This window comes from Pyrenophora tritici-repentis, chromosome 9 (genome assembly GCF_003171515.1).
Source record: "Pyrenophora tritici-repentis strain M4 chromosome 9, whole genome shotgun sequence".
Lineage (NCBI taxonomy): Eukaryota > Fungi > Ascomycota > Dothideomycetes > Pleosporales > Pleosporaceae > Pyrenophora > Pyrenophora tritici-repentis.
In genome coordinates, this window is record NC_089398.1 from 2087897 (window position 1) to 2112106 (window position 24210).

The 24210-nt window shown below is 49.8% G+C and overlaps 8 protein-coding genes across 8 annotated transcripts; 6 read left to right on the forward strand and 2 right to left on the reverse strand.

Annotated features, from left to right (window-relative positions):
* Positions 1 to 231: 231 nt before the first annotated feature.
* Positions 232 to 1233, forward strand: PtrM4_151560 (uncharacterized protein; the record flags this gene model as incomplete). Its single annotated transcript, XM_066110109.1, has 1 exon — positions 232 to 1233. The coding sequence occupies one exon, from the start codon at positions 232 to 234 to the stop codon at positions 1231 to 1233; it is 1002 nt and encodes a 333-aa protein (XP_065960092.1).
* Positions 1234 to 2990: 1757 nt separating this feature from the next.
* On the forward strand, positions 2991 to 8141 carry PtrM4_151570 (uncharacterized protein; the record flags this gene model as incomplete). The annotated part of the gene is made up of 1 exon (XM_066110110.1): positions 2991 to 8141. The coding sequence occupies one exon, from the start codon at positions 2991 to 2993 to the stop codon at positions 8139 to 8141; it is 5151 nt and encodes a 1716-aa protein (XP_065960093.1).
* A 2629-nt stretch (positions 8142 to 10770) lies between these two features.
* On the forward strand, positions 10771 to 11129 carry PtrM4_151580 (uncharacterized protein; the record flags this gene model as incomplete). The annotated part of the gene is made up of 2 exons (XM_001938430.1): positions 10771 to 10947; positions 11007 to 11129. The coding sequence occupies 2 exons, from the start codon at positions 10771 to 10773 to the stop codon at positions 11127 to 11129; spliced, it is 300 nt and encodes a 99-aa protein (XP_001938465.1).
* Positions 11130 to 12179: 1050 nt separating this feature from the next.
* Positions 12180 to 12847, reverse strand: PtrM4_151590 (Dimer-Tnp-hAT domain containing protein; the record flags this gene model as incomplete). Its single annotated transcript, XM_066110111.1, has 2 exons — positions 12180 to 12588; positions 12828 to 12847. 2 exons carry the CDS (start codon positions 12845 to 12847, stop codon positions 12180 to 12182), a joined length of 429 nt encoding a protein of 142 aa, XP_065960094.1.
* Positions 12848 to 13261: 414 nt separating this feature from the next.
* On the forward strand, positions 13262 to 14288 carry PtrM4_151600 (uncharacterized protein; the record flags this gene model as incomplete). Its single annotated transcript, XM_066110112.1, has 2 exons — positions 13262 to 13283; positions 13309 to 14288. 2 exons carry the CDS (start codon positions 13262 to 13264, stop codon positions 14286 to 14288), a joined length of 1002 nt encoding a protein of 333 aa, XP_065960095.1.
* Positions 14289 to 16693: 2405 nt separating this feature from the next.
* On the forward strand, positions 16694 to 16960 carry PtrM4_151610 (uncharacterized protein; the record flags this gene model as incomplete). The annotated part of the gene is made up of 1 exon (XM_066110113.1): positions 16694 to 16960. The coding sequence occupies one exon, from the start codon at positions 16694 to 16696 to the stop codon at positions 16958 to 16960; it is 267 nt and encodes an 88-aa protein (XP_065960096.1).
* A 1684-nt stretch (positions 16961 to 18644) lies between these two features.
* On the reverse strand, positions 18645 to 22087 carry PtrM4_151620 (ChaA, Ca2+-H+ antiporter; the record flags this gene model as incomplete). The annotated part of the gene is made up of 5 exons (XM_066110114.1): positions 18645 to 20000; positions 20050 to 21144; positions 21259 to 21776; positions 21837 to 21863; positions 21910 to 22087. The coding sequence occupies 5 exons, from the start codon at positions 22085 to 22087 to the stop codon at positions 18645 to 18647; spliced, it is 3174 nt and encodes a 1057-aa protein (XP_065960097.1).
* An 852-nt stretch (positions 22088 to 22939) lies between these two features.
* PtrM4_151630 (RPT1, ATP-dependent 26S proteasome regulatory subunit) lies at positions 22940 to 24155 on the forward strand (the record flags this gene model as incomplete). Its single annotated transcript, XM_001938428.2, has 2 exons — positions 22940 to 23174; positions 23221 to 24155. The coding sequence occupies 2 exons, from the start codon at positions 22940 to 22942 to the stop codon at positions 24153 to 24155; spliced, it is 1170 nt and encodes a 389-aa protein (XP_001938463.1).
* Between the last annotated feature and the right edge of the window lie 55 nt (positions 24156 to 24210).

Here is a 24210-nt window from a genome sequence, read left to right on the forward strand (position 1 = left end):
GGCTTAAAGCGGTAATCAATCAATCCAATCTGAACCTTCTAGGACCCACTTAATTGATTGTTGCGGACTGTGGGACTGCGCATATCCCCGCTCCTCTGGCAGAAAGAGTTCACAAGCACTCTCAAAGAACTCGGTTTCCAAGAAGTACCGCACGAGCCCTGCTGTCTCATCAAAGGCGGCATCATTATCTTCTTCTACGTGGACGACATCATACTAGCATACCACAAAGACATGGAGCAATCCGCCCAGCAGGCAATTGCCCGCCTACAGGAGAAGTACCTCTTCACAGGAGGAAATGACCTACAATGGTTCCTCGGCGTCGAGATCATCAGAGATCGCAAATCAAGGACGATCCAACTGTCGCAGGCGGCCTACGCAGACAAGATCAGTAGACTGGCCGACCGTACCGACATTAGACACGACACGCCGATGGCGACTGCCGAGCTACTCCCTAGAGATGGGCTCGCCTGCCCATCAGAGATCAACAAATACCAGCGCAAGATAGGCTCACTCCTCTTCGCAGCTGTAACTACCAGACCAGACATCGCCTTTGCGACGTCGCGGCTCGCCCGCTTTCTCTCCAATCCAGGACTAGAGCACCACAACGCTGCCGACCGTGTTCTTCTATATCTACTAGCGACAAAACACCTCGCGCTACAACTTGGAGGAGGCACTGGACTGCAGATAGCCAGCGACGCCTCCTTTGCCGACAATACCCTAGACAGGAAGAGCTCACAAGGCTACGCGATTAAGCTCTTTAATGGACTCATCGCATGGAAAGCAAACAAACAAGACACTGTTACAACATCAACGACAGAAGCCGAGCTTCTCGCCCTGTCTCAAGTGGCTAAGGAAGCTCTATTCCTGTCCCGTCTCCTCAAGGAGCTGAACATCCAGCTTGACACCCCTAGTATCACTATTCAATGCGACAACAAACAGACTATTCGCCTAGTCACCGAGGAGGTCTCAAAGCTTCAAACCAAACTCAGACATGTCGACATACACAATCACTGGATCAGACAGGAGGTGTCGACAGGCCGGATCTCCGTAGAGTACATACCTACCGCGGATATGATCGCCGACGGTCTCACCAAATCATTGCCACCAAACAAATGGCCAGAATTCCTAGAACAACTAGGACTAGTCCCCGCTAAGGAAATCCTGGCGAGAAACTCGGCACCGCTCGAAGAAATTCAAGAGAAACTTGAAAATCTCGTGGTAAGCCTTGAGTAGGACTAAGTGCCCAGCTTGCAAGCGTGAAGAGCGTCCAAGCTGAAGGGGTGTGTCAGATAATAGCACTGTTGAAGATGAGAGCGTACAGACGCTGGGTTAGACTAGCGCGACCCGGCATCTGAGAGAGCCAATCGGATCACAGGAAGGCTTGGCACCCCCCCAGGTGTGCCCACAACCGTAGACAGAACCAACAAACAATCAACAATCAATATCATCACCATTATTACCTATTTCATCAGTATTCCAGATGAGAGTGAATATCTGACAACTAGCCTAATTGATATTAATAAGAGGATTGCCTCCTTCCTCAACGATGCCGACAGCTAGTCCTAATTATCTACACCTCCGACGCCTTCGCTAGTTATTCCTGCGACGGAGACTAGGGCACAGTTTCTCAAGAGGAAGAGAGGCAGCAGTACACCTCACAGAGGCCTCGGGCAGAAGGACAAGTTAGTTTAGAAGCACGCAAGAGCACGGCTACCCTACGAGGCTAAGAGGGATAATTATAGCTATTAAATCTTCTACTACGCAGAGGGCAATTGTAATTAGAAGGGCCTATTAAGCAATGCGGCTCGTCACCTCCGAAAACATGCCATCTTTGTGGGCAGATTCTCAGCTACCAGAGTTGTCAACAATCAAGCCAATCTGCAATCAAGCCAAATGTGGCCCCTGCTCGCTAGCCTTGTCGATCAGCCACGGGCCTATAAGAGAGACGTGCCACCCCTCTATTTAGGTATAGCTGTACCTGTATATTCTAGGCCGCTAGTAAGCAGGGGCCACATTTGGCTTGATTGCAGATTGGCTTGATTGTTGACAACTCTGTCAGCTACACCCTCGACGATTACATAAGCTAACAACCTACAACAAGGCCTTTATAATATAGCTACAAAGCATGCTAAATCTAGTTATAATTAAACTGTCACTGTTAGGGTCTCACAGGATCAGATATTTAAAACTGTGTTGAATTACAAAGTTTTTGCAGTACCGAGTTTCTAAGAAACTTCGGTAGAATTAAATACATGTGTGGGGCAGCGGGGCCTCGGCACCCGAGGCGCCGGCGTGGTCCGTGCTCAGAACACCAAGGTTCCAAACCATGACAGTCACAGTCCTCCGCAATGCTGCTTAAAAGCAGCCGTTCCGCAACGCCCTCGCCCGCTTCGTGACAGCGTGCAGTATATCGCACAAATTAGTAGTCTCTGTCGGCATACACACGGTGTGTCGCCTAATAAGGCCCAATGTACCGCCTCGATCCTACTTCGGCCCAACTCGGACCCAACGCTATGTATACCTTCGTAGCCCCCACATTCGTAGAATCATCATACACCAGAATACCAATACACAAGATTACCTTAGCTACTGTTATTCACCGTACGATCGTACAAGGCCTTCCAACACTGATCAGTGATTGCACGGCAGTCACAGACAGTTAGGTTAAGAAGAGATAGATTCTTTACCCCGCGCGTTCCCTAGATTGCCTATATCAGCAAGGCGGAGTTATCTATGCTAAGCTCACTGTTAGCTATATCAGGCGTCGTTCGTGGCTAGCGACCGACCGTTACAGCCGTATCAGAAGCGTTCCAAGACGCCGTCTATACACGCGCCAACCGACCGGTTGAGATTTGACCCGTGTACAACCCACGACCACCGACGCATCTCTAGCGAACGCAGCTAGCGCAACAAGCGTCAACAAGAACACAATAGCAGGAGAGAGAACATCATCGGAAAGAGCACCGGTAGCCAGGACACCGGCAGTAGGAATGGCGAGCAGTAGTAGAAGAGTGGTACCCACACTAGAGGCGCTACTAGGGACCACAAACATAAAACCAAGAGAATGGCATCACATCGATCCAGAGATTTGGGAGGACAACGTTGAAGCTCCAGACGATGAGGTAGGGATTACTACAGCAACAACGTACATTGCGCGTGCGATTGCGGACTATACAGATCGACCAACAGCAGATGAAGAACTCTTTTGGGAGTTCCGTCAGGACTTTGAAGGATGGACAGAGGCAATGTTCCTACGTGCCCAGCCAATATACACAAAGGAACTAAAGCGGATCCTCCGCTTTAAGGGAGTGTATACTGGCCGTATTAATATGGCACCTAGTGAGTCTCTAGCTAGGTTATTACGCATGGAGGAGTACCTAGAATGGCCTCAGGACGTATTCCAGTCGGCTGTGTTTGACACACGATCAGCTGCGCACATGTTGCAAGAGCGGGCACTACGGCAACAACGCAGTGAAGGATCAGTACAGTCCACAGACAGGAGATTATCAAGCCAGGCCCAGAGCCGAACCCAAACGCCTGTAAGGACAAGAGGCCGAGACGTAGACAGTCGGCAAACCCGCGATCAAGACCAGACCCACGCCCGTGTGCAAGGACGACAGGAGACCGTTGAGGAAGAACAACAGATTCAGGACCAGCTAGCAAAAACGATTGAGAAAGCCCAAAACCAACCAATCCGAAGCCAGCCTGTAGAGACAACTGAATCCGCACCGCAGCCAGCCTATCAGCGCGTCCAAAGTCAGCAACCTCCCCTCACCTACAACAACTTCGACCGATTCCGCGAGTATACACCAGCATACCCGCAACGTCCGAAGGGACTGAGCGTTCCCCCAATTGTGCCCTCTGGTGAAACAGACCCGTACAAGGCAGTTCCACCAATCGAGTTTGGCAATGAGAAACTGGATCCTAAGACGATCAATGTCTTCGTGAAAATGTGGGACCGAGACAAAAAGTATACGGGAAAGCCGTACGACCTCCTAGACGATAAATTGAAGATCTTCTACAGCATCTGTTATCACGCAGACATCGAGCCAGGGCAGTTCCATGCAGTCTTTCCACGGATTCTCGACGGCCGCGCAGAGGAGTATTACCTCCACTTCGTCGATCAGCGGATGGATACGTTCTTGACTGCCTACACAAAGCTCAAGAACCACTTCGACACAGACGTCAACCACGGCCATTACTACGCGGACTGGACGACGACATCGTTTGTCAAAGTCCGCAGGGAGAACCCCGAAAAGAACCTCCACGAGGTCCTTGACATCATGCTGGACAAGCTCCAATTGTGTCAAAGAGCACTTGGACAGCAGTACATGGGAGAATACGCGCTCCGAACGACTGTAATCACAGCATGCCGAGGCGTGAAGGAGCTCGAGATGGCACTCTACAAGCCGTCTCTAGAATGCGAGGTTCTGTTTGGAGATCTGCGATCGTCAATCGAAAACTCACTCGCCATGACCGTCTCCGTCAACTTCACTGAGGCGGATACGGATAGCCAGTACTACTTGGATCGTCGGTACAACAACAACAGCTCTGGAAGATTGCGAGGGAATTACAACCCTCGCGGTGGACGCAGCGGATTCACCCGCGGACGCGGTGGGCTTCAGCACCGCTCTGGAGTCAACACACAAATCGACAAGAAATGTTACGTCTGCGGCAAGACAGGCTGTTGGTCCACAAACCACACGCTTGAAGAAAGAAAACGCTCAAAAGCGCAGTACATCACACACTGCGCGATTACGGGAGAGCAAATGGAGTTTAGCACATTTCTCGTCGCGTACGAGGGGGAAGAAGTCGACCAGTTCTTCCTAGAGGAGCAAGACGAAGATGATGAGGACCAAAGATTGGCAGTTAAGTACCTCACAGATCAGGCCTTTTTGCACCACGTGACTGGAGAAGACGTCTACAGGTGCAAGGAGCCTATTACGCCCGCAACGCAGTTCCTTATCGAGGATCGATACTCGCGAATCACGTACCAAGGCATTCTTCCTGACACTGGTGCCTCAAATGTATCGACAGCCGGAAAGGAGCAGTTCTGGGCGCTCCAAACTGAGGACCCCACCGTAACTCTAGATACGTCTACTGCTGGAAACGCATCTGTGCAATTTGGCAAAGGAAGCGTCACTACTTCGATTGGAACCGCACATGTATCGACACAGATTGGAAAGATCAAATTTGAGGTCTTGAACGCACCCACCCCGTTTCTCCTCTGTCTGAAAGACATGGACCGGCTCCACGTGTACTTCAACAATACTACGGACCAGCTGGTACAAGGAAAAGCTACCTTTCCAGTGATTCGCAAATGGGGACACCCGTGGTTCCACCTAAGCAAGGCAGAGCGCGCGCGCGTATTCCTTACGGAGACTGAGCTCCGACGCTTACACCGGAGGTTCGGGCATCCAGCCGTCGAACGGCTGATACGATTGCTCAAACGCGCAGGACACGAGGACGTGGATGAACGGCTGCTCCGAGAGATCCAAACGTTCTGCCATCACTGCCAAGCGCATGATCCAGCGCCGCGCCGATTCAAGTTTAGGCTGAAAGATGATCGGGAATTCAACTTCGAGATCCTCGTAGATGTGATGTATCTGAGTGGGAAACCAGTGCTTCACGTGATCGATTCGGCTACAACATTCAACGGCGCGCGATTTCTACCGTCTATGAGCGCGAAAGACACCTGGGAAGCACTCCGCCTGCTCTGGATTGATACATACCAAGGGCCGCCAGATATCGTCACCCACGACGCCGGCACCAACTTCGCGTCAGTCGAATTCAGATCAGAGGCGAAGATCATGGGAATCACATGTAAACAAGTGCCAACCGAGGCCCATTGGTCTATCGGCAAGGTAGAAAGATACCACGCACCGCTCAGACGCGTGTACGAGATCCTGAGGACAGAGCTTGACACTGGCACCAGCGACGCCGCAGTGTTGCAGATGGCAGTCAAGGCCGTCAACGACACCGCAGGCCCAGACGGGCTCGTACCCACGCTGCTCGTCTTCGGTGCATACCCCCGGATATCCATGGATTCACCACCATCTCCCTCGATAACCCATCGCGCGGAGGCAATCCAGAAAGCGATGAGGGCGCTGCGGAAGGCCTCAGCGGAACATGCGGTGAGCAACGCACTTGGTACCAGGAATGGGCCTACTACAGACGGGGTACTGTCACTGCCTCTTCAGAGTGAGGTGATGGTATGGCGCGAGAAGAATGGATGGCAAGGGCCGTATAGAGTCATCGATATGAAGGACCACGATGTTACTGTAGACATGATCAACGGCCCAACGACGTTCCGATCCACTGTCGTAAAACCGTACTATCGCGATCTGACTACAGCGATAGACGGCGCAGATCAAGGCACAGGTGGATCTCCGACCACAGACGAAGCGATTGCTGATGAACCGCCACTACCGGTACCACCGGCGGAAGCCAACCAAGCGGCTCAGCCGCGCAAGCGGGGCCGCCCACCTGGATCAAAGAACAAGCCCAAGGTGCAGTACCTGTCGAAGAAGGAGGAGGACGATTACGCCCTGGCCGTCAAGCTACGCAATGACGGCGTGATTAACGTCCCGGGCGCTCCATTCGAAGCATCCGATCAGAAGGAGATCGACGACCTCGTCGGCCGTGGAGTATTCAGTTTTGAGCTGTTTGATCCAACTCTACACGGCGGGTATCGTATCTTCAAATCGCGCATGGTCCGCGAAGTCAAAGGCAAGACCATGGTCCCGTACGAGAAATCACGCCTCGTTGTTCAAGGTTACAATGACGAGGGCAAACACGAGATCCTGACGCAGTCGCCAACCATCCAACGAGCCAGCCAGCGCCTGATTCTAGCCCTAGCGCCTGCATTACTCGATGAGGGCATGGTTGTGGAACTACGAGATATCACGCAAGCGTACCCACAGGCACAAACAGAGCTATTCCGCACGGTTTTAGCGCACCTCCCAAAGGAGCTTATAACAAAGTATCCCAAGGGAACAATTATTCGCGTAATCAAGCCACTCTATGGAATCGCGGAAGCAGGAGTCCACTGGTTTGCTACGTACCAAGGACACCACTGCAAGGAGCTCGACATGGCTACATCAACGTATGACCCGTGCCTCCTGATCACGAACGGGAGACGGGAAGCGTTTGGAATAGTGGGCCTGCAGACAGACGATACTCTCGCGATTGGGACGCCTGCATTCTCTGGTGCAGAAGACGCTGCGCTCCAGAAAGCCAATTTTCGAGCTAAGCCCAAGGAGAGACTGTCCAAAGAAGTATCACTCGAGTTCAACGGATGTACTCTAACGTTGCGCGGAGACACGATTCTACTTACGCAGAAGGGACAAGGTGCCAAGATCGAAATCATTGATCCGAAGGCAGCAAACCGAGCACAGAAGTACATGGAGCAGCGCGCGCGTGGCGCGTACATTGCGTCGATATGCCAACCTGAAGCATCGTTCGATCTTTCCGCGGCTGCGCAAATACAACAACCTAAGGACACAGAATACGTGAAGCTTAACCGCCGGCTGCAGTGGCAATCTGAGAGCATACAACGAGGCCTGCGATACGTCCCTCTCGACCTCGCTACAGCAAAGCTGGTAGTGTTCACAGACGGATCCTTCGCGAACAACCAAGACCTTAGCTCACAGCTAGGGTACCTACTTATCCTTGCGAATGAGTCGAGTCGACAAGACAGCACGTTTGATATTCGTGGTAACGTAATCCATTGGAGTTCGACCAAATGCAAACGCGTTACCCGGAGCGTTCTTGCCTCAGAAACGTACGGCATGGTTAGCGGTGTCGACATCGCTATCGCTATCCTAACAACCCTCAAGATAATTACAGGACGCCTAGGTCTACCACCGATCCCACTTATTGTGTGTACGGATTCATACTCCTTGTATGAATGCCTCGTCAAACTCGGAACAACTGCTGAGAAGCGACTGATGATCGACATCATGGCGCTTCGGCAGTCATACGAGCGTCGCGAGATCACTGAGATCCGCTGGATCAACGGAGAGGACAACCCCGCGGACGCATTCACGAAAGCAACACCAAATCGCGCGTTAGAACGTTTCATCGAAAGCAACAAGCTGTCAATCCGAGTAGAGGGATCTGTGCAGCGACCTACGGAGTAGGCACATATGCCTATTTGGAATCCCTCTCATTGTGCCCTTTTTAGAAGACCCGTTTTTCCTTACATCAGTCGTTACAATAAGAAAAGATTGCCAGTGTCGGCATACACACGGTGTGTCGCCTAATAAGGCCCAATGTACCGCCTCGATCCTACTTCGGCCCAACTCGGACCCAACGCTATGTATACCTTCGTAGCCCCCACATTCGTAGAATCATCATACACCAGAATACCAATACACAAGATTACCTTAGCTACTGTTATTCACCGTACGATCGTACAAGGCCTTCCAACAGTCTCTAACGAATTCAAAGCGTTGATTATAGCTATTAACCCTAAGGCTAAGCATGTATTACTTCGCTCTAGTAGCTCACTGTCCTTACGTATTATCTAGAACTTCTGCGCTTAACAAGAGGAGGTTATTTGGTATCTCTGCGACGATACAATTAGCTGCTTCTACATCAGCACTAACACGTAGAAGACGATGCACAGGTATAAGCACTTCTAGGCGGTAAATTTCTAGTTTGTTAACTAAAATAGACAGCTAATTTAACTCCTTCTTGACTTTATCAACGTTAATAGCGAAGAGTCTAAAACTAGGGCATACTTAGCTACACTTCTTATACAGACTATCAAGAAGTACAACCTTACTACACGGTTAGGCTAGATAACCTCTAATAATATAGGAGTAAATAACTCGCTTATCCGTGTAATTGAGGCCTTTATGCGTGTTGAAGGCATTAACTACTAGACTAAGAAGACACGAAGACTACGTTGCATTAGCTATATTATTAACCTCGCTACATAGGCCTTTATGTTCGCAACTAACGAGGAAGCAGCGGAACTAGTATATAAAAGAGCAAGGTGTTACGAACCTGTGGGAAGGGGCACGGCGGTTAAGTTAAGGAGCGTCGGCGGGATAGCTGACCCCTCCATATGTGACACGGGAACTTAATCACGTGACCTCCTCGGCTTGGCATGCACGAGGAAAGGTCTTGGCACACTCCTCGTACATACGCCACCGAGGAGTACTCCTCGCGCGTCAGCCACCGAGGAATCCTCGGACTCCTCTGAGCGAGGACAGCGAGCACCATAGGTATATAGCATTAGGCAATGAGCTTCTATAGCTCATTGTGTTCAACTTCGAAATCTAAGGATTAGTACTTGATTCTCAACTCCCCGTATATTACATCGATCTACCAATCGTGCTATACACCCTCGTGTCCATCGCATCACTCTATCCCCGAGAACCAACCAAAGATCATCTTCGGACGACCTTCACACAAGGTTATTATAATTAGAGTCTAACAGGGACGGGACAGAGAGTTATAGTAGGAGTAACTACAACATTGCAAAGACAGCCCTTATAAGGCACCCTGCACTCGCAAAACTCCGCAGTTTTGCAGTTATTCTGCGAGACGACAAGTTTAATTAAGCCTTTAAGACACTAGCGAAAGGGTTCCTAGAGTGCCTAGCAACTATCCCTAAGATCCTAGGCGAGACACAGTAGAATAGTTAGCTTCTTATAATTAAAGAGGCCTTTAGAATAAGGCCTATTCTTAATACGTTGTATACAAGATATCCTAATACTCTAGAGTTAGTTATGCTTACAGACAACGAATGGACACTCTTAGAACATGTCTATAACTTCCTTCTTCCTTTTAAGGAGGTAACTCTTAAGGCAGAGGGATATTAAGTAACCCTTAACTATTTCTAACTATCTATAGAATTCCTAATTAACCACTTCGAAGAACAACAGAGGCACCATTCTAAGCACAAGACTTTGCTCGCCCCACTAAACACAGCCTGGTTTCTCTTTAGCAAGTACTACGCGCTTATTAATAAGAGTGGTGCCTATATTACAGCTGCCCTCCTGCACTTAGAGCGTCGTTACAAATAGCTACAGAACTAATAGAATACAATAAAGAAGAAGAAGTAGTTAAAATTAGGTCTATAACAGGCAGAGGCCTTATAGCATATGTACTGTGATCGGCTTAAGCCTACCTTGTCTAGCAGCCTAAGGGATTAAGACACCTCCGCAGCTGAGTTTTCAGCCTTTAATTAGTGGCAACGACAATTAGCCGTTGTTGCAGATAGTGAGGACAACTTTAAAGCCTTTATCTACGCCCCTCCGAGTCGACTGCCAACCCTAGAAGGGAGACAAATAACGGTTATTAAGTGGTGGGCCTAGCCGACACAACGACAAACCTTCCCTGCCCTGTCACAACTCGCTATTAACGTGCTCTCTGCCTTTACAATAAGCGCTAAGTTGGAGCGAACATTTAGCAAGGCGAGAAGGACAACGTCGTAGGAGAGATCTTAGTTAAGTGCTAACACAATTAGATGCTTAGAGTTGTTAAAGAACTAGTTACACCGTGGTGTCGCTTATAGACTGCCAAATAACTACATTAACAGTAATTATAGGAGCAACAGTGAGGGACAGTAAGGCTCTAAGGACCCTATTTGCAGTATAACTATACAAAAACACCAACAACACCTAACTCTAATTTGACTCTGATTTGACTCTGATTTGACTCTGATTTGACTCTGATTTGACTCTGATTCGTGCTGACTCGGCCTGATTTGACTCTGATTCCGGGTGTTTGATTTGAATAATTCAGGAATCAAAATCTATGGCTATCACAGGTATTTCACCACGCACTATTGACTCAATTTATGGTAGAGCCTGCCAACGTGGATTTGAGCCTAATTCACCCACTATTAAACTCCTCCCCGAGTACCTCGAAGACGCCCCTCGCGCTGGTCGCCCTAGTAAGCAGGAAGCTATCCACAACGCCACTCTTTCACAAGTATGCCGAGATAGATATAGGAGAGAGAAGAGCTGTGCTGATATAGCTGGTGATCTTAGTGTTTACGGTTACAACATATCATCCACCACAGTGTAGAGAGACCTAAAAGCAGCCGGTTACAACAAGACGAAGCCCACGAGGAAGCCTGGGTTGACGAAGAAGATAAGACAGGAGAGACTTAAGTGGTGCCTTGCCTATCAAGACTAGACTCTAGAGGACTGGAAGAATGTTATCTAGTCTGATGAGACCTCTGTCGTGCTCAACCACCGCCGTGGTGGCTATCGGGTCTAGAGAAAACCTAATAAGGTCTTCACTAAAACAGTTATTCGCGAGCGGTGGAAAGGCTACTCAGAGTTCATGTTCTGGGGCTGCTTCTCTTATAATCACAAGGGCCTATGCCACATCTAGTGCCCTGTAGACTCCGCAACAATCAATTCAATCCGGTCACTCTCCTAGACCCACTTACCTATCTAGGTAGGGCTTAAACTCCTATAGGTAACTACTAGGCTTAAAGCGGTAATCAATCAATCCAATCTGAACCTTCTAGGACCCACTTAATTGATTGTTGCGGACTGTGGTGCCCTGAGACTGCACAGCAGAAGAGAGAGGCAGCTCTTTAAATTAAAGAGATAAACAAGGTCCTTGAGCGTATTATGAGGCAGGAGTGGGAGCTTACAACTGGCATGAAGAGGATGGGATTAAGGAACAAGCTAGGCAGGACTCCGCAATAGAGATGGACAAAAGAGACCAGCAAGCTGTCTCGTGATAGTGGAAGAGGCATAGATTGGTGGCGCTACCAGACTTAAGTTCTAATCCTAAAGCTCATTCCCTTCGCTAAGGAGTGCCAGAAAGGGAGACCATGTACTGTAGTTCAAGAGGACAAGGCTCCTTCGCATGCCCACTACGCCCAACAACTAGTATACAGTAGAGAGGGAGTAGAGAAGCTTTTATGGTGTGGCAATTCACCTAACCTCAACGCTATTGAAGCAGCCTAGCCATAGCTCAAGCGGAGAACCACCAGGAAAGGCGCTCTAAAAAATAGAGCAGAGGGCCACAGATGTCAATGAGCAAGCTGAGCGAGCTCAGCCAATTGGCTTGCTCAGCCAATTGAGCGGAGGCCAGCAGCTCGCTCGGCTCGCTCGGATTGGCTGAAACAGGGCTGTCAGCTCGCTCGGCTTGATGGGCTCAGTCCCGATTAGGAAAGTTATATAGAAACCTTGGTGTTGAGTTTCTCAGCTAATATCCCACTTATGTACACCGTATTTCGCGTCCATCTCCTCATCGCTGATAGCCTCCTTTACAGGCACCTCACCACTGCCAAATCCAGCTCTTATCCATCGTCGATCGCACTGTATTGCTGCTAGAAGTTGCGGAGAAATGCTGCGCCGACGGGGCTCGAGGAGGTCACCCAGCTCGCTGAATAAGCGCTCACACTCACAGCTTGAGCCTGGGATTGATAGCATGTCGATAGCAAATTTGCTAAGGCTAGGGTGGCGATCGCGGAGTTCTACCCAGTATTTTATAGGGTCGACGCCCTCGCCAGCGATCGGTTCGCTGCGTTTCCAAGCCTCATATTCATCTTCCTCGTTCTCCGTAAGCCCTGCAGGCTCAATAAAGTTGTTGATAAAGTTGCCGCGATTTCTGGAGCATTAACGCGTGTTCTTTTTGCTGGCATTATAGCAACGGCGAGGTAGATAGTAGCTGCAAATAGAGACGCGTTGATGGAGTTTAGATGAGTGTGGTGGGTGATAAGTAGTAAGTGAAGTGTCGCAAAAGGAGAATATTGTTGCCAGGCGGTTAGCCGGAAATTTAGTAGCTTATTTGCTAGAAATATAGCAAAAAAGAGTGTATTTTATGTTATAACTAGGTTTCGAACTTACGCACTACACCTAAAAATCATCGTGAGATTGCCCCTCCACCAAGTCCTTCAGCCCCAAGTTTCCAACCGCCCCATCTAACCAAGCTAAGCAAGCTGACTGAGCGAGCGCCTATCCCTAAGCTCGCTCGGCTTGCAAGCGCGCATTGCGCGCTCAGCTCATTCGGCTTGGTCAAAACGTCCAAGCCGAGCGAGCTGAGCGAGCCGGCTCGCTCGTTGACAAGTATGCAGAGGGCACAAAGGCATGGCTGGAGGCTTAGGATAAGCTACCTTAACACTAAATCTAGGCTTGGATAGAGCAATAACTCGGATCCAATCAACGAATCTCCAACGCTCAAAGAAACCAAACCAGCACAGACAGCTACAAACTATTACTAACGCAATTCCTAAAAACAACAAAAGAGACACAGAGCAGACTATCCCATACCGGTTCAGGCCATGGGATACTCTAAACTATACCGTAACAGTCTCTCAAAAATCCAAAGAAGAGGAGGCAAATGCGCACCAAGCCTACATTAAAACAAGGCTAGACAATTACACGACAATATACTCAGACGCCTCGCAAACACAAGAAGGAAAAGGAATAGGAGTTAGGATAGCAGTCTACAACTCAACTCAGCAAGAGATCTACTCAGAAACAGTTAATATCGGACAATACCAGCTAGTCTACAACGGCGAACTAGAAGGGATCACACGAGCATTCAAATACGCAGCAAAGAACGCTACAACCGACCAGGAATTTGAGGTCTACGCAGATAACCAAGCAGCAATCTACAGGCTTAAAAACCTATCAGATAACCCAGGACAGCATTGGCAACTCCGATGTCTAAAAGCGGCAAATACGATCCGACGAAAACAAGCAAACATCCACCTACTCTGGGCACCTGGACACACAGATATAGTTGGAAACGAAAGAGCAGACTACCTAGCAAAAGAAGCAACCAAAGAGGACCCCAGATCAACAACAAAGAGCATTGCCTACCTAGGCACGACAATCAAAAGGATACAACAAACGGAACAACGCCAAGAGTATGAGAAATACAAAGCAAGAGCAACCGCTCTAAACAAAGCTACCTACTCAGCCAAATACCCTCTTAAAATCAGCAAAACTATCCAAATGCCACAGAACACGAAAAGAGTAACCTCTAGCGCCTTCTACTCTCTTAAGCTAGGACACGGATACTTCAACTCCTACCTAAAGAGATTTAAGAAACGAGACTCTAATCGCTGCACCTGCCAAAACATCCAAACGCCAGAACACCTACTACTGTACTGCCATCTATACAAAGACCATCGAAAAACGCTCCTACAAACAATCAAACATCGCCCAGTCACACTACCACTACTACTCCACACTAGTATAGGTATAGAAGCAACCCTAGCTTTTATCACTAGCACCAGAATAGGAACAAGAAAATGGTACCTAGGACAGCCAGCAGAAGACCTACAGAGAGACACTGTATAAAACTAAAACCACAACCCTCTCCTTTGCCACAAGAGCCCGCTGATACATCTCTTTCTACTTATCAAACTGCTCTTTAGCACCTGGCAACAAACAGATACAAGCTATCTTTTGTAGAAAAGCCAAAAACCATATTAGCGAACCATACCAGAAAACCATGTAAATTAGAAAAACCAAGATAGAACGGCCTTCGGCCAAAGTCCTACATAGTCTCTGACTGAAAAAGGACTCTAATGGAATAATAATAATAATAATAATAGGCTTGGATAGAGCGTATACAGTTTCATGTAAAGGAGATTACTAGACTTGAAGGCGGCAACGAATACAAGGAGGGGCGGCGCGACCGAACAGTCCAAGCTTTGGTGGTACTACGGCGGTAATATAGACCCCCCTGTCAGCAAGAACTTTTGAAAGTCACCTCCGTACTAATCACGTTTTTTTGGTGGAAATGTTGCGACTGGACAGTACAACATTGATGATGCCGGCCTGGGGAGTTGGTCAGCCAATGGGATTGCGCCGGTTGCTGATTCCAACGTCTTATGACCGAGTACGAAAATTACAGAGTCTGGCCGGAGGATACGGGTATGCGGTGAGGGGAGGGCGGGTAGAAATCGAATACATAAGCCGCTCGGATGTTCATGCAGACTTCTCAAATGTTCACTCACTTTAAATCCAATCGCATCTACGCATCTTCATCCTGTAACATATCACGTCGCTAACCACACTATCACATACTACCTACGCTTACCAACACTATACATAATGCAAATCAACGCTCTGCTCATCCTACTCGTCGCCGGCGTGTGCGAGGCACAATCACGTTGCCATACGTACAGAGTAGCGGGGCACTGCAAAAAAAATTCCAAAGGACTCCTATTATGCCACTATCGATCTGCGTGGTGCCCGGGTGGATCTTATTTAGAAAATTATGTTAATAATACGCCGACCCATAGTATCTATTATGATGGTGAATATATAGCAGTTTGTGCTAGCGATGCTGAATGCACTACTACGGTATGTAATCCGTTGCGCGAGTTTGGTTCATGACGAGTAATTTACTAATGGTTGGTGTGTAGTCTAGTTGTTGTTGGCGAGATTAGAGGGTATGGCGGTGCATGTACCACAGCTGCATCGGCACACGCGGACATAACTTCATTACGCACAAAAGTCCAGCTTTCCAAAACGATGCGGACCTCGGAATATCAGCAAGAACAAGGACGTTATACCCCATCGACACGTTCTCATTTCGCGCAGTTGTAGGGGTGTTTGCGAAGTTCGGGTGGGCTGGGTATAAGCAAGGAAAACTTCAAACACCTGAGGTCTCCGTAGGCTTTCAGGCCTTATTCAGCTCCAGAAAATCTATTAGTCTACGTTCGAGCTATAACACATAAACCGACTTCCTACGTTACCAAACCAATATAGCTTGAAGCTCTTGTTATCCTACTTGTCGCAGGAACCTACGAAGCGGTTTAAGACGACTACTACGGGTATAGAAGGAATCAGTCATGTATGTGCGATTACTGGAATATCTTTGTGATAAGCTACTACGTTATCAAGTACGATAAATTGACGTTCTATGTCAGTGCGGACATGATGAGTTAGGGAGGAAGCACCTTGTGGTACCACAATAGTTGTACGATTATCTGCAACGTCTAACCACAGGACACGAAGAACTCCCTAGGATAAAAATGTGTGTAGCGCGCACACTTTCCCAGTCTTATCTTACCATGATATATTTCTACTCATTTTCGTTCTACAATATATTGCTACAACCACGCATTTTTAAGCTCTCCCTGTCCTGCTTATCGTAGGCGTGGTGAAGCGCAAAAGTTCACCCAATGCACACTACCAGTTACCAGACATCAGTCATATCTCACACATCGCGGATCGAAGTTCAAAACGTGCCACTACTAGGAAAAGTACCTAAAGGGTAGCATCTTTAAGTCTCTTACCCGCGTGTTTCCATCAAGGAAGTTTTATACTGCAGATGCTTAATCCAGCGCAAAGGCATACTATCCTTTACACAGATAATACGAAGATGCAAGACTAGTAATACTAAATCTATAGTTGTAACAGCAATGTTACTCTACCACCTTATCCGAACTAGAATCCGATAATCATCTTTAGCAACATACCCGATACGGATCTCGGGGAAGCCTGGGAAGTGAGCATCTTATGGTTGTACTCCGGTCTTACGTCGTGCTAGAGTCTAATATCTAACGCAGATCTACAAAATCCCGCCAAAGTAGGTAGGTATTGCGGGGAAAAGACCAAGTACGAAAAGGCTAGACAGCCCGCACGTTGGTGAAGATCTTACCTTACTATACTACGTCCACCTCGCTTTACTTTCGTTTTAATAACATATCACGTGTCACGTGTCACCTACCTACCTACACTACCACACCACGATGCGCCCTCTAGCTTTCCTACTCATCCTCCTCATCGCCATGGGCGCGTGCCAAGAAGAGGAAAAGCATGGAGAATGCCGCTCCACTACCGTGATAGGGACATGTGAATACAATCGACTGTGCACGTATGCCACTCCCAAGTGCTGGGTCGGGACCAAGGTGGTCGGCCCAGTGATACAAGCGGCGCCGGTATATTATGGACCCGATGTTCCCTATGGCGATTGTAAAGGGGATAACGAGTGTTCGACTTGGGCATGTTATTCTTGAGCGCCGAGTTTAGGCATGTTGGCGTGGGGCTAATGAGTTTGTGTGTTTTTTTTTTTAGTTCCAGTGTTGTCATCCTGCGTAGAGGGTCATAGCCGCTGAATGATCAGCCTCGGGGACTGACTGGGAGACTAGCTTTGGTGATGGGTGCAGATCGCGGGGGCAAGTTGGGGTAGTGAGTAAGCACCTTATGGCAGTACTGTAGTCGTACATCGTGTTCGCCAATGATTTACACTGTTCTCACCAAGGAAAGCGCGGGAGGGGAAAAGGAGACTTGAGCGAGTACAAAAAAGGCTAGATATCCCGCTGATACTTAATGTCTCTTCTATTATAATTTGTCCTACCTCGTCTTTTTGAATAACACATATATTAAGTTCTCGCCTTTGATAATATGTCCACCTTGTTTTCGTCCTTGAAAATCACATGTTCTAACTACCCTCCAACCCACCAACCAATCCATGCGAGCCTCAAACGCCATCCTCTCCCTACTTGCCGTCGTCGGCATCGGCGTGTGCGAAGCCGAACAGACAGGATAATGCCGCCCCGCATACCTAGCCGGGAGATGTGTAGAAGAGCAGTTCACGCATCGCAAGTGCTCGTGGGGTACGCCCAAATGCTGGATCGGGGCCAAGGAGACAGACATACAATATGGGCCGCCGGTAAATTATGGACCGTGTTATCCAATCTGGCTATTGTAAACGCGATGAGGAGTGCTACACTGTCGTAAGTATTCTTCTCCAACGACGCCCGAATTCAGGAATGTACGATTGGTGCTAATGGGTATCGCGCATCTAGTTCCAATGTTGCCGTCTGCCTTAGACGGCCACGGCCGCTGCATTATATTAACCTTGGGGACCGACAAAAGTAGAGTTGGTAAGGGAGACGTCGTAGTGGTCAGGACTGGTGTATCTAAGAGGATTTGGAAATTTTTAGCGATGGAGTAGATCTGTAGGCGAAGGGAATACTTAGGCTGGAGTTAGAGTCAGCAGCCAGAACAGTAGTTTATATTAACCACTACTATTAATAAAATAAACAGTTCGATACAGCTTTATCTATATCTATAATGTCCCCTTAGCATACCCATATACCCATGTTAGGATCGTATCGGCTTTGTTTTGTCCTTTTTTTTAGAAAAAAATACCTGTAAGTTTAAAAGTAATTCTATACCTTATAATAACTATTAAGTATCCAATTTAATGATAAAGCAGCTGGAATAGTAGTCTACCTCTCCTTCACCTCTACCCACTTACCAACCCCCAACCCCCCTGTCCTCCCCGTTATAATACCCCGTTATCCCCATCTACACGCATACAAATCTATCACACATACATGCAACCTCACTCTCTACAACACACAACACATTAACAATCAGCCACAACTTAGCAAATCCAGATATCACACATTTTCACGATTGAATCATTACAAAAAATATCACATGTACGTATTCTCACCAATCGCCATCGCAATTGATATAATAAGAGCGGCACACCTGTACTCCGAGAAAAACAGCAAACGCCTGCGCTGCGCTGCGCACAAAGCACGCCAAAAAAAACGCCTCCATCCCACGCCACACACAAAACATATTTTTCACCCACACACCCACACGCATATACAATTCCGTCTTTTTTTAAAACACATTCCACTCACTCCACTCCACTCACACATTCCAATTTTCATCTTCTTCTTCTCAGTAAGCAACCCCACTCCTACCCTTTGTCTTAAAAGTCATGGATTGCACCTGTTCACCAAGCGCCAACGTATCCGCCGGATCCACACCCATTCTCTCAAAGTCGGTGAAGCCAGAGAGGTAGAATCCAGCAATAACCACCAGGTACGAAAGGATAAGGATAGATCCTTTAAAGTAGTTACTCTTCCCCTCACCGTACATGTACGAGAGGAGAAAAACGCAGAGGATAACGGTGATCATATCCCACTGGGGGAAAATGAGGGTAAAAGTTTGGTTTGCGACTTCGCGGGCGGGGATATAGCCCGTGTGGATGGCGGAGTAGAAGACGAGGGCGGGGATCTGCAGGAGACAGACTTGCAGCGCGTAGGCAGAACCGATTTCCATGGAGAGTGCAATGTTGCCGTTCATGGCGAAGGAGATGGCGTTGAGGAATTCCGTCGTGTTGGGGACGAGGGCGAATAAAGTGATACCCAGGAACTTCTCGTCAATGTCGGAACCCTCGAGAACGGCGTCGACGGTGTTGACGAGAATCTCGGCGATGACTGCATAGGCCAGAGTGGCTGTTAACAAGATGGCTGCACTCTTTTGTCGGCTCCAGTTGGGTGCATCGTGTCCCCCAGAAGTATGTCCGGGTGCCGTGTCGACCTCCTCGGGTGGAACCTCGGTGTTTGTTCGTGTCTGGACGGGACGATCTTTGGTCGATGCATGAGCAAGCTGAGCAGCTTTGCGGGGAGCCCGAGTAACGTCGCGTGTAGCCAGAGCCGTCGTGGTTGCGGCGATTTCCGTAATTTGGCGTGCTAGAGACTGCGCAGCATCGTCGGTTAGGCCTTCGACATGGAAGGAGTGATGTGAGTGTGCGTCGCTGTCTTTGGGCGGTACCATGTGAACCGTATGGTTGTCAGTCTTTGAGCCTTGTGATCTATCGTCCGATGTGTGATGCTCAGTAGAAAGACCGACTTCATGCAAGGTTTGGTTGACCATGCGTCTGTACAGCTGGCTATCACGTATGTGTGCGCGAGATGTCGACTGTCCGGTATTCTGCCTAATGAACGAGGAGTGAGGAGGGTATTCAAGATGGCCGCTTTGGCTGAGACTGCTTGCGCTCATCTCCAGAAGCTTCTTCTCTTGAGCGTCCGGCTCAGTCCAAATGGTCGCGGCATGGGTTCGGAGAGTAAACAAAAGACCGATGATGTAGGAGAAGAAGAGCAACGCAGCCGCGAACCAAGTGTAGGGCTTGACTGCTTCGTTGTAAAAACGGTCGTTCAGTGCGGGGGTTTGCGAGTAGTAGCATCTGCGGCAGTCCCTTTCCGGGGCACCGCTATGAGAGGAGACGCATTGGCGGCAGTTTAGTTCATGCTTGGTTTGTTAGTGGAGCTAGTACAATTAGGATGCGGTATTTTCTTACGCTGCCATAGATCTGGTAGAACAGGGTGGGGCCAAAGGCGCCAATGACGGCGAAAAGAAGCATGGTTGACGTGACACCGGCCGAACGTACATTGAAACGTTGAGTCTTACGCTTCAAAGCACCAAAGCACATGGACAAGCCTGGCAGAAACAGAATACCCGCAAAGATACTTCCGATGATGCTTCCTTCGACAAGCTGTGCCTTGCCCTGTTTGAGGGCTACACAGTAGAGGAACACTTCGACTACGGTGGAGAAGAAGGCATTGATGGTTGCGCCAACGCCCATGGATGACTGGGCAGAGATGGAAGCAACGGCTTGGCCGATGAAGTATGCCAGCGGGATGATGGACAATAGGGCAAGTGTGAAGAGCAGGAACTGATCCGTCAACCAGATCTTGAGCTCCATGGCCTCTGCCAAAACAAAGTAGTCGAAGATTGTAAAGGCCACGAGGCCGAGCAGGTTAATGAGGAAGATGTTGGTTCCGTCAATAGTATACTTCCAATATTTGATACCGACTGCGCGGTAGGTACAGAGAAGTATGGAAGACGACTCCCCGGGGCGACGCACGTTGCCATTGTCAGAATGGAAAGAGAGTGCCAAGGGATGACGGCGTAGATGGTCTAACAGCAGTAGTGTAGTCTTACCCATGGGAATTGTAAAGACCAAGAACCAGCAAAGGGTCGAGACAAAGAACAGCGAGGGCATGAGGATGCCGTAGAAGAAGATGAAGAAGACAACACGACCAAGGTTCCACTTGCCGCGACCAAAGAGTCTTCTTTTGGTGTTTGCGGTGTCGGCGTGGTTCAAGTTGGCGCGCCCATCTCTGCCGAGTAGGCTTGTCGTCTCGTCGCCAGTAGAATCGACGCTGTTGCGCCTACGACCAACGAGGGAGCTGGTGCCAGTGGTGGGGCCGAAGAAGAGGCGACCCTCCTCGATGTCGCCGCTCTGCCACTGCTCGTACTCGCTGATGCTGCGACCCTCGCCCTCGTCTTCTTCTATGTAGGCCTCATCCTGCAAGAGTTTCACGTACTTACCAAAGGGATAGAACAGATATCCGGCGAGGTGGAAAAGGAGGTGCGAGTACTCCTTGCAGCTCTCGCTGAAGATTAGGAGGGCGCAAAGCAGACCTCCAGCAGCCGCGACAGCCGCCAGCCACCAACCAAAGATGAGGGTCCAAGCGATGTTGAAGAGAAGGAGCCATTTGCTGACGTAGAGACCCGGGGACGAGTGGATGTCTTCTTCCGCGTTGCGCTGGACGGAGCGACCCTTTTTGTAGAGGGCGGGCTTCCAGATTCTGATACCAAAGGGATGTGTGACGTTGATGGCGTCCTGACGATCACGTAGTGTGAAGCTCTCGGCGTCGCTCAGATCATCGTCGTCGTCGCCGCCTCCACTGTCGTCTTCAGCTTGCACCGTCTCTTCGCTAGATGAGCCAGGCGTCGCGTCAACATCCGGGGCGCTTGGTGGTCCTGCATTCTCCTGGACGACGTCGTCCTCGTTGGAGTCTATGGTGGTGAGGGTGGCGGGCGGGACAGCAGGTCTGCGCCGAACTGTCGAGGGTTTGGTGCGCAGATTCGGTCGTGGTTTCTTCTGCTGGTCCTGCTGGGCTTGGTCGAGCTCGACCTCCTCTTCCGCATCGTCCACACTGAACTCCTGACCCTTTTGGGGGAATTTGGACGATGTTGCACGGCGGGTCATGGGAGGCTTCTTCGCCTTGGCCGAGCTCTCTGACGGGGTCGGGTTCGCCATGGATTGCTGCTGCTGCTGCTGCTGTTGCTGTTGCTGACGGCGCTCGATACCTTGAGTAATGGAACCTGCGTTCACGTTAGTTTGTTTTGTAAGAGCTTGCGCGATCCCTACCATAGCCAGACGGCTGCATAGCAGCTTGTGGTCGTCTGCGCGCCGACTCTGGGCCTGACGCGCTCTGTGCTGGCGTGTCGCTGCCGGTGCGACTGCGAGCGGTGGCATGAGGGCTGCTTCGACGAGAGGTGCCTGGCGATGGCTTGGGCCTGCCTTCGGGGGGCGTGCGATCCTCCATGGTTGTCGCAGTGCAGTGCGATGCAGGTTGGACAAAACAAGGTTTATCTGTAAGATAGCTTGACCCTGGTTGGGGAACGATTGCGATGGCTGGTCACAGCGCAAGTTGGGTATCTATCTGCACGAGTCACTCCTCTGCCGCCGTGGGTTTACAGGTCTGAGACACGGGGAATTCGGCATCACAATATGTTGTCGTGCCCCTCTGGTGAGGTGTGTGTGGGAAACATCAGCAGATGACCGGTTAGATTCCCGATGGCGGGCTACCAAGCCATCCAGCATCTCTGACGCCGCAAGCTCCCGGGCATTTTTGCGGACCCTGCCTCACTCCAGCCTGATAAGACCGCTGCAAGCGCTGCACAAAGTATTGGGCGGCACGCATGACAGCAGGCCATGACTTTTAAAGTTGCTATTGAAACCTGGTGACCGGAGTGCTGAACGTCATCAACTCTGTCCCCTGCATCGCTATCGCCCTCCAGTGGCTGTGCTATGCGGAAGGTTTACCCACGGTCCACCGTGAGAACGGGGAAGGCGCGACCACGGTGGGGCTAAGTGGCTGACCGGATCTGAGGCGCAGGCGCTAGCACTAGCCGCACGGCGCCGGCGAAACCATTGATCCGCATCACAGCTTCGGAAGCTTCCAGTGACGATGGTCTCGGTCTTGGTGTCATTGCCTGGGTGCAACAACAACAACCGTCAACGTCCATCACCATCCCACTTAGAGTCTAGCCCTTCACTCTCTCCATCGACAATCACCTGACCGTCATTATCGCGACCTTTGTGGTGCCAATCTCTACACCAGCCCGTCCACCGTCCACCGTCCACCGTCCACCGCCCACCGGCGCCCGCCACAGCCATGGCGCTCGATACCTTCTTTCACAACAAGATCGAGGCAATGAAGCTCGAGATCATACAGGGCCAGGCAAAACTACGGCGTCTTGAAGCCCAGCGCAATGACTACAACTCGCGCGTACGGTTACTACGGGAGGAGCTCGGCCTTCTCCAGCAGCCGGGGTCTTATGTTGGTGAGGTGGTGAAGGTCATGGGCACCAAGAAGGTCCTTGTCAAGGTGCATCCCGAAGGCAAATACGGTGAGTATCATTGGTACATTCCATCGCCATTGCTAATCAGGCGTAGTCGTCGATGTCGCAGACAGTGTCGACATTAGCAAGCTCACGCCCGGCAAACGTGTCACCCTCCTCAGTGATTCGTACAAGCTCGAGAAGCTGCTTCCATCATCCGTTGACCCGCTCGTCTCGCTCATGATGGTCGAGAAGGTGCCAGACAGCACATACGACATGATTGGAGGTCTGGACCAGCAGATCAAGGAAATCAAAGAGGTCATCGAGCTGGGTCTGCAACATCCCGAATTGTTCGAATCGCTCGGAATCGCGCAGCCCAAGGGTGTCTTGCTGTATGGACCACCAGGAACAGGAAAGACGCTGCTTGCCCGTGCCGTCGCGCATCACGCCGACTGCAAGTTCATCCGAGTGTCTGGTAGCGAACTGGTACAAAAGTACATTGGTGAAGGTAGTCGCATGGTTCGAGAACTGTTCGTCATGGCACGAGAGCACGCCCCTAGCATTATCTTCATGGACGAAATTGACAGCATCGGGTCAAGTCGTGTTGAAGGAAGCTCGGGCGGTGATTCCGAGGTGCAGAGGACCATGTTGGAACTGCTCAACCAGCTGGATGGTTTTGAGCCTACCAAGAACATCAAGATCATCATGGCCACCAACCGACTGGATATTCTAGATCCCGCTCTATTACGACCCGGACGTATCGACCGAAAGATTGAGTTCCCACCGCCAACCGTTGAGGCGCGTGCCGACATTCTCCGCATTCACTCCAGGAGTATGAACCTGACTCGTGGCATCAATCTGACCAAGATTGCGGAGAAGATGAACGGCTGCTCGGGTGCTGAGCTGAAGGGTGTATGCACAGAAGCTGGAATGTACGCTCTCAGAGAGAGGAGAGTGCACGTAACGCAGGAGGACTTTGATCTGGCGACAGCCAAGGTGCTGAACAAGCATGATGACAAGGCTACCAGTTTGAGCAAGCTGTGGAAGTAGGCGGGTCTGTTGACTGTGCGTTGCTCATGCTTACGCCAACATCATGTACACGAAA